The sequence below is a fragment of the Xiphophorus hellerii genome, chromosome 16 (assembly GCF_003331165.1).
Source record: "Xiphophorus hellerii strain 12219 chromosome 16, Xiphophorus_hellerii-4.1, whole genome shotgun sequence".
NCBI classification, from domain to species: Eukaryota; Metazoa; Chordata; class Actinopteri; order Cyprinodontiformes; family Poeciliidae; genus Xiphophorus; species Xiphophorus hellerii.
The window spans coordinates 20,968,485-20,981,924 of NC_045687.1; the positions used below are offsets into that span (position 1 = coordinate 20,968,485).

The following is a 13,440-nucleotide window of genomic DNA, read 5'->3' on the forward strand; positions in this document are numbered from 1 at the left end:
GTATACTGTATGCTAGTATACTGTTAGCATACAGTATACATATACTGCATAGTATATGTATACTGTATGTATACAGTATACATACAGTATATGTATACTGTATGCATACAGTATACATACTGTATGCTAACAGTATGTATACTGTATGCTAGCATACTGTTAGCATACAGTATACATACATAACTGTATACAGCATACAGTTATGTATACTGTTAGCATACAGTACACTGTGTGCTAACAGTATACATAACTGCATACTGTTAGCATACTATGTATACTGTTAGCATACAGTATACATACTGTTAGCATACAGTATACATACTGTATGCTAGCATACTGTTAGCATACAGTATACATACTGTTAGCATACAGTATACATACTGTATGCTAGCATACTGTTAGCATACAGTATACATACTGTTAGCTAGCATACTGTTAGCATACAGTATACATACTGTTAGCATACAGTATACATACTGTATGCTAGCATACTGTTAGCATACAGTATACATACATAACTGTATACAGCATACAGTTATGTAACTGCATACTGTTAGCATACAGTGATTGCAAGCTCGTACAGTTATTGCATGCAAATATTTTCTTCTGTTATTTAATGATTTATTAGTTTAATGGAGCAGACATCCAAGCAGCCACCGCGGGGCGCAGTTACAGCGTACTGACCTTGTAACAGTGAGCATCTGATAAGTAGCAGACTGCTTTCCCTTTAAAGCCTGATGCACTCGGTGCTCCACTTTGGAGAAAGCAGCAGCAGCAGCAGCGGCAGCAGCAGCAGCGAGGGCCCGGAGACGTCGGGGCTTCGCTGGACCGTCTCACCGTCCACCGTCATGGAGTTTTTGCTGGGGAATCCGTTCAGCTCGCCGGTGGGCCAGTTAATCGGTGAGCTCTCAACGCAAAAGAAAAAAAAAAGAGAGAGAGAAAATTAAAAAAAAGAAAGCGCCTTAACGCGATCACTGGCTTTGCTCGAGCGATCCGCCCAGGCTCCACCGAGCTGCCGTTTACTCCGTTCTGTTTTCTATTTATTTATTTGTTTATTTTATTTTATTTTATTTTATTCCGGGACATGGCGCGTTTCTCCATGGAGGGGGGAAACAACAACTTAGACGCGTGAAAACAGATGGAGGCGCAGCGGCTTACGGCGTGATTGACGCCCTGAGAAGACAATGATTAGGCGGGGGAGGTGTTGGGAGACCGATCGGTCCCCGTTGGCTCCGTTTTTAACCTGCACCGAGCTGAGCCGGACATCCCACCCCCACCCACCACCACCCCATCTGACCCAAATGAGAGCAGCCTGCAGCACATTTACATCACACTGGCTTTTCTGTGCCACTCACTGACTAGTATACGCAAACTGACGGCTTCAAACATCACTACTATTATTATTATTATTGCTCTAATATCAACGGTTAAGGAGCTCGTTTTCAGTTATTAAAGAGACAGTGGTAACCTTGGGAACCAGGAAGCGCGTACACCTATATTGACATTTTCTAATGTAACGCCTGTAAACAATGCTAAGGGCAAACAGTTGGGTTCTTCCGTCTAAACAACACGCTAAAGCATCATTCGTGGGTCTGTTTTCATCTTTCTGTGAAACGTGCCAACTTGGGGGTTTGAAGTTTCTTATACATCGTGGATTTCTTTCAACTGTTTATGAAAATGTTATTATTGTTGTTGTTCTTAACGGGTGTACCAGTGTGCTTCTGTTTGCGTCACTGATTGCTGCTTTTGACCAATTTCAACTGTTACCCTTGCAGCTATTTTTTAACATTAAATAAAATTTAAAAAAATCACTTTTACCTTCAGCTGCATTGGGATTAGCGATGCACCGATCCACTTTTTGCACTTCCGATACCAGTACCGATATTTGTGGTTTAGATACCGACCCATCTGCTGAATTCACGTAAAACTTTTCTTTTTTTCAAACACAGACATACTGTAAATGTGCTGAATGACACATTTATTTGATAACTCTGCGCCAGCACAGCAAACTTAAATACACCAGTAACTTCACAAGCTCGGTCAAACATGTAAAAACAACGCAAGTTTAATTTGTTCAGTCAGTTCAATCAGGAGTATAATAGCCAATGTAAGATAAATAGCAAAGAAACTGAAACTGATACAAAAAAAGCATTAGGTTGTCTATCTTGGTGAAGCATATAAAAATAAACTGCAACAAATCTTTCAATTGGATCAGAAAGCAAAATTAGTCATTCTAAATATAATGTAAAATAAACAACAAACAATGACGTTGCTCAGAGCAGGAGGCGTAGAATTAGACGTTATAGATCTGCCCTCATGGATCTGGCACATCGTCACCAATACCCAATGTAGAATTTTTTTTTTCAATATCGGCCGATACAGATATTAATATCGGATCGTTGCATCTATAATTGAGATAGGATCACAGTTGTCATCTGCTATATCAGGTGTCTGCAGCCTGCGAAATGTGACGGATTTAAAATATTAAACAATGAAATACTGACCTTTTTTTAATTTATGTGTTTTTCATTCTTTTGTTCTGTGTCCCAGTGGAGAAACACTGGCCACCCGCCCTGAAGCCCCCTCCTGGCAAAACTGGTCTAGAAACCCCCCACTCTCAATTTATCTATCAATCAAGCTACTATACTGGGAATTTCCCATCTTAGTGATAAACAAAGGACTGTTCTATTCTATTGTCACTCCAAAAAAAAGGATATTGACACACTCATTTTTCCACATTATTTGTGGTAGTTTTTACTGTTTTTTTTGTTGTTTGTTTTTTTTTTTTTGTTAGGTATCTAGGAGTGTGCTGCTCTTAAAGTACCAATGTGGAAAGTATGCGTTCACATAGCTGCGCCCATTTAGGTTTCCTGTGGTCATCACTGATTAGTGTTGATGAGACTTATCTGATCCAGGCCGTCTCTTCGGAGCTGTAGATGATTCTTCCAGGTTTTTTTTGGGTCAAACAGGAAATCGTTTGTCCTTCATCCAGGCAGCCAGGAGCTAAAAATATCCCCACATAATGAAGATGTGCGTCTCCACAATGGCGCTCGCCTCCTGAAGTAAACCACGCCCAATATGCAGCTTATACACAAAGTACTACTGAATAAAATGTAGTAGCTAGCTTTATGCTACGTTGCTGTTTCTTTTCATTTCAGTAGGTTTGAGTGCATTCCCTTTGAAGAGAATACATTTTATGATAGAATTATAAAATTAAAGTAATTTTTCCTGTCGGTGCATTGCTAATGTATAGTTTCTAATTTCAAAATGTACAGAACTGTAGTTAAATGTTTAAGCTAAAGAATAAAAAGATTTACCAGCTGCTAATGGTACAATAAAAAATGTGATGCATAAATATGGATAGATGTCATATTTTTTTGTTATTAGCATTAGCGCGCTGTTTTGCGTTTCTTGACTTTTTGGGGGGGTTTCTTACAGAGCGTGCCACTAACTCCAGTTTACCATCTGAAGACTGGGAACTCAACATGGAAATCTGTGACATAATCAACAGCTCAGAGGAAGGGTGTGTATCCGCGTGTGCGTGTTATCTGTCTTCATCAGAAACATGCCCTTCCCTCGAGCCTCCACGCGTCGTAACTGTTGTCACCTCTCTTGACTTCCAGGCCCAGAGACGCAGTCAGAGCCATAAAGAAACGGATTGTGGCCAACAAGAACTTCAAGGAGATCATGTTGGCTCTTACCGTGAGCGCCGGTTCCGCTTTTTGTCGTCGTGTGAAATCTTGGAATTGGAGCAGCTTGGTTTCTTCTGGCTTGTTGGATTCCCACCTCATCCTCTTTCCCAGCGCAGGTCCTCGAGACGTGTGTGAAGAACTGCGGCTACAGGTTTCACACCTCGGTGACGACGCGCGACTTCATCGAGGGCGTTCTGGTGCGCTCCATCATCCCCAGGAACAACCCGCCGCAGGTCGTACACGACCGAGTCCTCGGCATCATACAGGTGGGCCGAGTTCGGTGGTAACTGGTTACATTTGCTTGGGTAACTTTTTGGGAAATAGGTTCTCCATCCATCCATCCATTTTCTGTTCACCCTTTGTCCCTAATGGGGTCGGGAGGGTTGCTGGTGTCTATCTCCAGCTACGTTCCGGGCGAGAGGCGGGGTACACCCTGGACAGGTCGCCAGTCTGTCTCAGGGCAAAACAAAGACATACAGGACAAACAACCATTCACACACACACTCACACCTAGGGAGAATTTAGAGAGACCAATTAACCTGACAGTCATGTTTTTGGACTGTGGGAGGAAGCCGGAGTACCCGGAGAGAACCCACGCATGCACAGGGAGAACATGCAAACTCCATGCAGAAAGACCCCGGCTGGGAATCGAACCCAGGACCTTCTTGCTGCAAGGTGTTACCAACTGCGCCACTGTGCAGCCGCCGGAAATAGGTTCTTTAAGGGAGAATTTTTACTACACTTTTTTACTTGAGGGACTTTATTGTGAAGTGTTGCTAACTTCTAGAAGTTTTATTAGGGTTTCTTTTGCCTGAATTTGTTTTCTTGTGTAATCATGTTGTTTAGATGAATTATTGTCATACCCTTAAAATACCTAAATTTCCACGTGACTTTATGTTTTGGTGTGTGACGTCATTTGGTTTGTCAAAATGTAAAGTTATGTGTAACTGTTAGTGTTTTAAGGAATCAAAAAGAAAACATTTCATCTTAATAAGAGAATTGCAAAAAAGCAAATATCAGGGGGAAAAAATTCCAAGTCAGTTTCTTTCAATATAAAACATTGATTAAAAACTTTTAGGTGGGTATCTTTGTTTGGTGAATTTGTGGTAAAACAAAAAAAAAGGGAGATGATTTTGTTGTAATCATGTTATTTAGATTAAATTATTTTAATTTCAGTCCTTAAAATACCAACTTTTCCGCAAAACTTTATGTTTTGATGGCTGACGTCATTCAGTTTGTCAGAATATGAAGATATGAGCAAATTTTGGTATTTAAGGAATAAAAAAAGAAAGTAATTTATCTAAATAAGAGAATTACAAAATAATAAATATAAACTTAGAGCATGTGGAAATTGTGTTTGTTTTAATGACTAATATGAAAATCATTACAAAATAACAAAATCATAATATATATATATTTTTTTTTTACCAAAAATTCACCAGACACAGATACACACCTTAAAGTTTTATGTTGATAGAAACTGATTTGGATTCTTTTTTTTTTTTTTTTTTCGCCTGATTTTGCTATTTTGTAAATACTGTATGTTATTTAGGACATTTAGGTCCTTAAAATATGAAAATTTCCACATAGCTTCAGTTTGATGATGTCATTTTTAAACATTAAATGATTGATTATTTTTTTGATCAGTTACTACTCGAGACGCCTTATTAACAAATAATTTTTCACTCTCACTTGAGTAATTTCTTGGACAACTACTTGTTACTTTTCACTTAAGTAAAATATGTTGAGCTAGTGCCACTGTTAGTGGAGCACCAGGCTCTGCAGGTGGAGCCGAGGTGGAACAAAGAGCCCGGGCTGGACCCGGTCTCATTCGCGTCATTGCCTGTGAGTAACTTGCGGTCTCTTCCCTCAACAAAGGCGTGGGCCGACGCATTCCGCAGCTCGCCCGACCTGACGGGCGTGGTGTCGGTGTACGAAGACCTGCGGCGGAAGGGACTGGAGTTCCCGGCGGCTCAGCTCGACGGCTACCCGTCGGCTCAGGCTCCGAAGAAGGTGCAGGCGCCGTTGCTGTGCTTCCGATCTGCCTCCTCTTGTCTGTTGCTCATTCCTTTTCTCTTGTCTTCTCGCTGCCTCTGCGCATGCAGACTTTACCTGCGAACGGGCCCGCTGTCACTGCTCTATCTGCTGTGCGCCTGTCCTCTAAACCTCCTCTCATCCCCGCTCACACTTCTGAGCTCAGACTGGCCCTGGAGGGAGCCGGCGCCTTCACTCCCAGCCAGGTGATGCAGCCGGAAGACAACAGCTGACTGTCACCGCGCTGTGACAATTTCAGTTTCTCTATCGTCACCTTCCTAAAATAGTAGCCCAAGTCATTTTTTTTCTAAAATTTGACAGAAAAAGTTTGCCAATTTTTTTTTTTGTGCAAAAATTTGGGGGGGGCATTATTTCAGGAAAGTGATGCAATGGTGGTTTAACAATTGCTTATTATTTCTATTTCTTACTTTGGCCTTTAACCTTCATCCTTCCTTTCACTAAGAATTGAGTCACTCAACCAGCAGGAGTGTTTGTGGCTGATATCGGATCACTAGTTTTGTGAAGCTCTGACCTTCCAACAAGTTTTAGCTAATTAGCTAATTTCTATTTAGGGGTTTTAAACAAAACCATAGAAAATGTATCTTTCTAAAGGGACAGTATTTTTCTGCCATCTTCTAGCGTAACAAAGTAGCTATGTTAACTTCAGTTGTTATTAAAATGCTATATGTGTTAAATATGACTTAAAAGTCATTTGCCTTCCTAATTTAACGCCTTGAAATTGGGCTTCTGTCGCTTTAAAAACTCCTGCTCCTTCTGAAACTCTGCACTGACAGATGATTGTTGAATTACACTAGGAGAAGAGGCGACGTCACACTGTGCGTGTGAGTGAGCAGTCTGTGTTACACAGCTCTGCAGATAAGCACCATTCCACTGCTATTTCAAAACAAAGACAACTGATCACAGATGTGAAATTTTAATCTGCTCTATATTAGCAAATTAGCATGATTAGCACAATTAGCACTAATATCTGTGGATTTACTTTACTTTCATATTAAGATCAGAGATTTCCGAAACTTCCAAGACTTCCTAATCCAGCGTAATCTGGATAAAGTTGTTGAAGAGGAAAACTTTAAAACGTTCAGCTTCCTGTTCACTCCTGAAATCTCACCCCGAGTTAAAAGCAGCAGCCTCACTTCCTGTTTAGGCACCTCACTAACACTGCTAGCAAAACGACTAACTTTGAGTCTTCTTCCTTCAGTTCCTACTTTCACACTGAAAAGTGTGGCTGCAAAGTAATGTAGTGCTTAGCTACGGTAGAGTCACTGCTTGGAAAAGAAATTAGTTGTTTTCAACCTTTTAGTCCAGAGATGCACCGATCTGATAGTAATATCTGTATCGTCCTGTTATCAAAACAAAAATTTCTAGATTAGGGATTGTGGCAAAGTGCCCGATCAGTTCAGTCTAACTCTATATGTTTATATGTTTGACCATGCTTGTGAAGCTACTGTGGTATTCAGCACATTTATGTCTGCGTTTCAAAAAATAGAAATATTGTAAGTCAACACGGCATTGTTCTCCTGCATCGGATCGGAATCGGCCGATCTCAAACCTCAGATATCGTTATCGGAAGTGAAAAAAAGTGGATCGGTGCTTCCCTAGTTTGGCCGTCGCCGACCGATTTCTCAGCGCACCTCGGATTGTCGCTGCGCCCTTCGACTCACTCGCCGTGTCGCTGCAGGTGAAGATGCTGAAGACGGAGCTGGGCGTGGTGCGCAGCAACTTGTCCACCATGTCGGACATGATGAGCCAGCTGGACCCGGTCACGGCGAAGCAGGCAGACATGGAGCTGCTGGAGGTAAAAATGGATCCGTCTCGGAGCTGAATGCGCTCCCAGCCGCGTCACTGTGGATTTCCTTCCTCTCCTGTGGCTTGATGACGCTGCGGTACCCTTAACTGATCTAGTGCTTCATGCGCTCCGTGCTACATCTGGCCCTTCAATCCCCCCCCCCACCCACCCACACATGCTTTGTCTGGTTGTGTCATTAGCAGTTGTACACTGTATGTAAGGAAATGCAAGACAGGATTGTGAAGATCATCCCCAGACTCAGCGAGGAGAAGCTGATCGAGGAATTACTGGCCACCAACGATGAAATGAACACTGCCTTCACTCGTTACCACAGGTGACTGCATTATTATTATTATTATTATTATTATTAAACTCTTCATTAAGGCTTTTTAATCCCCATTGGTTGTTTTGCTGTTTACAGGTTTGAAAGAAGATTAACGATCGGTCAAAGCACAGAGCAGAAGGTAAAGAACAGCAATACCCTCTTATTAGTGTCGTGCATCAGTTGGATTTTACACTTTTCTTTTGATTTCTTGCAGAGCGACAACTATATGAACCTGTCGGACCTTTATTCACCCGTCAGCCAATCAGGGATCGCCTCAGTTAAAAGCGACAGCTCCCTCAGTCTGTCCAAGCCAGACAGTTTGTACAGTCTGATGGCCAAGCTGAGTAAGTGCCGCATTTCTCACCGTGTCCGAAACGCAGCTCGCTTTCTGTAGCTCGCTCATAGCTATAAATGGTACCAAGATGAGTCATAAAGTGATGAAACTGAAATATTGTGGGGTTTTTTACACATATATTATGGAGTGACATTTATATTTTGCCTGTAGTGCCTGCTAGAAATGTTGCCTGGTGTTTGATGTAGAGAATCATCTGGTTGTTTAAGTTTGTGTTTGGTTTTTTTTAATTACACAAATCAATTAAGTCAAGTCAGTACAATTATTTCTTAATTTGGAAATATTGTTTCTCATTGAATTCATGTACCTGTTGAAGTGTAATATGTTGCTTTAATAAAAACATAGATTTATTAGTTTTTCTGTTTACATAGATAATAAATGTGGAGAGCGATGTATTTGTTTTTACATTTTTAATGTGGCGTTTTTCTGTATAAATATGAAGCATGTTGTTTTTGTACCATTTTCAATTGAATATCTTATTCAAAGATTTTGCCATGAATTCTTTTTACGTTGTTGTTCTATCCTTTTTACAACGCTTCCTGTTCTTTTTTCATATTCAGGTACAAGCGAATCAGACGACATGTTGTCGCAGAAAATAAACATCTCAAGTCAGCAACTAACAAGGTAAACAAAAGAAATTACAAATCAATTCTAAAAGGCTAAAACCAGCAATGCGCTGAACAGTTTTTTGTTTCCAATTCCTCGCTATTTTTTATCTGCTTGTTACTGATCTTAGCCGATTTGAATTTCTCTTATTTATATTTTATAAGAAGTGACATCGTTTTAAAACAAAGGCAAAATGACCTTAGAATTGACAAGTTTTTATTGTGTTTAGCATTTTATATTAGCAAAATGGGTAATGTTAGCACGGCTAGCAGCACCAAAACAGCAGAGTTTGTGAGCATAAAGCAGTCGTTCATCTTCACTCTAGGATTTTCAAGACATTCCCAAATCCAGCAGTGAAAATGCCAACTGCTTTGCTGCGCATCTTAACAAGAGTGAAGATATAGTTGACAAGTTGCAATGCCAAGCAACAGCAGTGGGCTAACGGTGGGGGGAAATAAAATTCCTTAACGCTTTAGCACTTTTGCTAGCTTTGAACCCTAAATTATTTTTTCCAGACCATGCTGGTTGTAGCGTTTTTGTGTCAGCAGAAGCAGAACTAATTTATTATTAGTGCTATAAGATTAGGACAAGTAACTTTCTTCTTAGCATGCCAACGGTGGTGGGCACATGTGAGTTTATCCATTAAAAGCAGAGCAATTTTTTTAAGGTTTGTGCTTTAATATTTTTGCTAACTTTGAAAATGTTTAATTAGCCCACTGCTTTAGTTATCAGCACCCCCCACTGCATAGAAATAAATCCAAATGTTAAAACTAGGGATACTCGATATATCTGCATCAAACATCTGTATTTGCCAATGGTGTTCATTTTTTAGCATATCAGGTAAATAAAACTGGGTCCATATTCATAAACAATATTAATTTCCATCTTGTTGCTGCTTTTGTATGTGTTTCTGGAGGGATGGGGTTAGCTGAAGCAGAGAGGCTTCTGCAAAACACTGGAAGTGTAGGGAAATGTATATGACACATGTAGATACCAGTTAGAGGAGCAATATTAATATCAAATATCAGATATCGATCATGTAAGTTATCTTGTCATCCTGCGGCAGCTGAGAGATGGAAAGTTTCTCGATTTGTTCGGCCAGAAGAATCCAAAGGATCCAAACTTGTCTTAATGCACATCCGGCATAACCATATCACTCCAACCATGTGAGAAAAATATTGTAAGCACACGATGCAAGACCCTTTAGTTGCAGACAAAAGCGACGCAAATTCTGTAATTCTGCATGTTTGTGGCAAGTTGCGTTTTCTGCTGAAATCGTTTCACCCGGTTTGCCTTGTTCTTATGTAAATGACTCTAACTGCAGTTAATTAATGTACAAAACTTTTGTTTTCAGTGATACGAATGAAGTGACAGCGGACGATCTGGCTCGAGCTCAGGGCAGCAGTTTACAAAACTCCAGATTGGTAAGAAGAAAAAAACAAAAAAAAACACAGTGGCATTTGGGATTCCTACAGATTTGAGAGTCACAAGACTGAACTTGTTGTCTGTCATGGGACATTTGAGCACACGTGAACATTAAGGTGAAAGCAGCTTAAAATGGTTAAAAAAAAAAGTCAAGTTGGGCTTAAAGTTAGGTTTTAAACAGGGTGTTTATAGCGTCTGTGCTATGAACACAGTGGTGAGTTTTGGGGGAATAGTTATGTCTCTCTAAGTGTTTCCTTTTCAATGAACTCTGTGTGTGTGTGTGTGTGTGTGTGTGTGTGTGTGTGTGTGTGTGTGTGTGTGTGTGTGTGTGTGTGTGCGTGTGTGTGTGTGTGTGCGGGGTGTGCGTGTGTGTGTGTGCACGAAGGATGAGAGTCCAGCCTCGACCCACAGCTCTTCACCAAAGTTAGAATGGATGATTAAAAGGGGAATGGTGGGTCTGAGTTCTCAGCTAGCGTGCCAACGCTTGCTTTTTGTGCCTGTATTGCCATTCGCACGTGTTGTGGGTGACTTTTATTTCTGTTTATGACGATTATTTTACTTATTAAAATTTTTATTTATATTTTTTGAGGCCAGTTCCAATGGTCTGCATGTTGGTGTTTGATTCCGAGAGCACCACCTCATTGTTTGGGACGTGTCGACATTTTTCCTCACTTCTTGAGTTTTCTCCGTTCCTCGTTTTGGTTGGCGATGCAGTTTGAGTCTTCTGTCCTTTTCGCTTTCGATTTGTGTTCGGTGGTTTGGTGGCATGACGATTCCGCTGTTTCACTTCCGGCTCCGCTGACCCTTTGCTCTACCCTTCCTCCTCAGATTCCCATCAACCAGTCCAATGTCATGGACGATGTCGAGAAATGGCTAGAGCTGGAAGACGAGGTCAGCGACCAGATCTTATGAAGCTGATTTGTTTATGTTCCAACTGACGTGTTACACCTATTTTACTGTAGTTTAAATATTAAAGGCACACAGTCTTCTCTAAAAATTCTACATTTATAAAACTTCTAAAAATTATAAACCGTTGAAACAAGCAAACTTTTGGAGAAACTTTTATTTGGTTTTTCTGAGAAGGATTTTTCGACTATGTTGGAAATCTATTTCGTTTCGCTCAGTTCTGTACAATAACATGTGCAATTAGAAAACAGCAGGATATTGTATTTGCTGGTCTTTATTGGTTTTAGTTTGAGCACATTTCTTCAGGGTGAAGGAAAAACAAACAAAACAAAGGTTGGAATTTTCTGTCACTTTCACTGTATAGTATTGATGCTGAAATTTAAAAAAAAAGGACTTATTTGAAATCATTTTGCCAGCACTTTGACAAAACACTACAACAAGGGAGGTGAATGAAAATGTTTTCTTTGTGTGTGTGTGTGTTTTTTTCTGCAATGCAGTACGACGACTATGAAGACTCAGAGGGTGTGACCAGTGAAGGTGAGGATTAAAACATTAAGTCCTGCTGAATGACTCACTGATTCTAGCTAGCGTTTTATTCGGCTGCCATGGTTACCAGTGGATCCATTAGATAGAAACCGTTCTCTGAAACTAATGTATGAAACTGTTATTTTTTAAAGCAGTGGGCGCAGTCTGGTTTGTTTTCTGTTTTATAGAAATATTGAATGTGCCTGGTCACGATAACAGACGTTGCTGGACGATAAACTCTCCCAGAAGTTATCGCGATAAACAATAATATTGTTGTTTTGGACCATTTTCCAGTAATGTAATGGTAATGGCTTAGCACATTCTCAAAGATCGATACATTTTAAACTCTACTGAACATTTAACACAGGAACTGGAAAATAAATAAACAAAACAACAGAAACAACTAATAAAATAAATTATGACGTTTCTGTAAGCAAAATTGTCTTTCAGAAAAAAGTCTAGTTGAGACCAAAGCACCAGACTAAAGACCTTTGTCATTCAGGTTTTGGTAGAAAGAGAGAGAGAAAAGAGAAAACAAAAAAAATCATGCAAGTGGTAATTATTAACATTGTTTTAATTCATCATACTATTAATTTCTTTCGACAGGCCTGGCTCATGCATTTCACCAGCAGATGGCGCTTTCCAGCAGGATTTAGATTTATTAATAACTAATCAGGACCTACCTTCTCTACATTCTATGTGTTCTTTTTTTTATGTTCCTCTCCAGTTAACCTGGAGCTGTCAGCCACGACTCAAACTCTGAATCATGTTGTTTTTGGCTCTCGGCAGAGTTCGACAGGTTTCTGGCAGAAAGAGCAAAAGCGGCGGAGCGCCTGCCGTCCCTGCGAGGCTCCTCACAGGACGCCAGCTACTCAGAGTCCTAAAGCCATTCGGTGGGCCACCTCCAACCCCCCCGGCGCCACTGGCCGGCGCGTCCCGACTTGTGATTGAGTGGAGGGTCGTTACGTGGAAGTGACACTCGAGGAACAACGCTGGACGAGAAAATGAGCTGGGAACTGGATGAAAACCCTGCTGGTGAAGGAATGTTTTTGCTGGAGGGTTTGTATGCGAGCAAACTTTTGCACATTTTCTATATAGTTACATTCCTGGCATTCAGAGGGGAATAAAAGATAATGTTACAAAGAAACACTTTGCAGGATATATTATGTATTATACTGCTGTGAAATGTATATATAAATATATATATATAAGCATATATATATATATTGGTAACATGAAAGGTAAAAATACACTTTAAAAAATAATTAAAATAAAACACCGTAAACTTGTAAGTGAAGCTCTGATGTAACATACTGTTACTGTTTAATGCTTCACTTTTTTTGTTGGATGTGGAAAAATTCCAGGTTTTGTACTTCCAGCTTTTCCGCAAAATGACGGAAATTCATGACAAATTGCTGCCAGATATTAAACTAAAGCTATTAACTGGACGTCAGAGCTGTCTTGTCTTCTTTCTTTTTCTCCAAATCCAAACTGTCACTGTTATTTTTTTCATCTTGCGATTTATTATTCTGCGGTTCACGTTGTTTACTATGAAACAGTGGCTGTGAAATCTTGCACTCTGAGCACACTTCAAAAAGGTAGAGGTTGGGTCAAGAAAGAAAGAAGAGAAGAAATTCAGTCCAATTCAATTTTCCCAAAGAAAAAACTGAGCGTCATCATGCTGCCGACATAAGTAGCTTAATTCAAGAATGCAGAGGTTCCTTTTATTTATTTCGCTCTGTGTTTTTTCCCCTAAAAATATGAATCG

The 13,440-nt window shown here is 40.2% G+C and overlaps 1 protein-coding gene across 5 annotated transcripts; it reads left to right on the top strand.

Annotated features, from left to right (window-relative positions):
• Positions 1 to 713: 713 nt before the first annotated feature.
• On the top strand, positions 714 to 13,120 carry tom1 (target of myb1 membrane trafficking protein). Of its 5 annotated transcripts, none has more exons than XM_032586773.1 (16): positions 714 to 900; positions 3,439 to 3,523; positions 3,624 to 3,702; positions 3,809 to 3,958; positions 5,571 to 5,705; positions 5,798 to 5,932; positions 7,426 to 7,542; positions 7,737 to 7,867; positions 7,955 to 7,997; positions 8,073 to 8,202; positions 8,771 to 8,834; positions 10,171 to 10,240; positions 10,627 to 10,692; positions 11,070 to 11,132; positions 11,645 to 11,684; positions 12,462 to 13,120. In XM_032586773.1, the coding sequence occupies exons 1-16, from the start codon at positions 738 to 740 to the stop codon at positions 12,554 to 12,556; spliced, it is 1,566 nt and encodes a 521-aa protein (XP_032442664.1). In that variant the 5' UTR covers positions 714 to 737; the 3' UTR covers positions 12,557 to 13,120. The 5 variants fall into 5 exon arrangements, with proteins under 5 accessions (XP_032442664.1, XP_032442663.1, XP_032442665.1 ...); XM_032586772.1 differs by having other exon boundaries at positions 716 to 900; positions 7,734 to 7,867; XM_032586774.1 differs by lacking the exon at positions 10,627 to 10,692 and having other exon boundaries at positions 719 to 900; positions 7,734 to 7,867.
• The last annotated feature ends 320 nt before the right edge of the window (positions 13,121 to 13,440 follow it).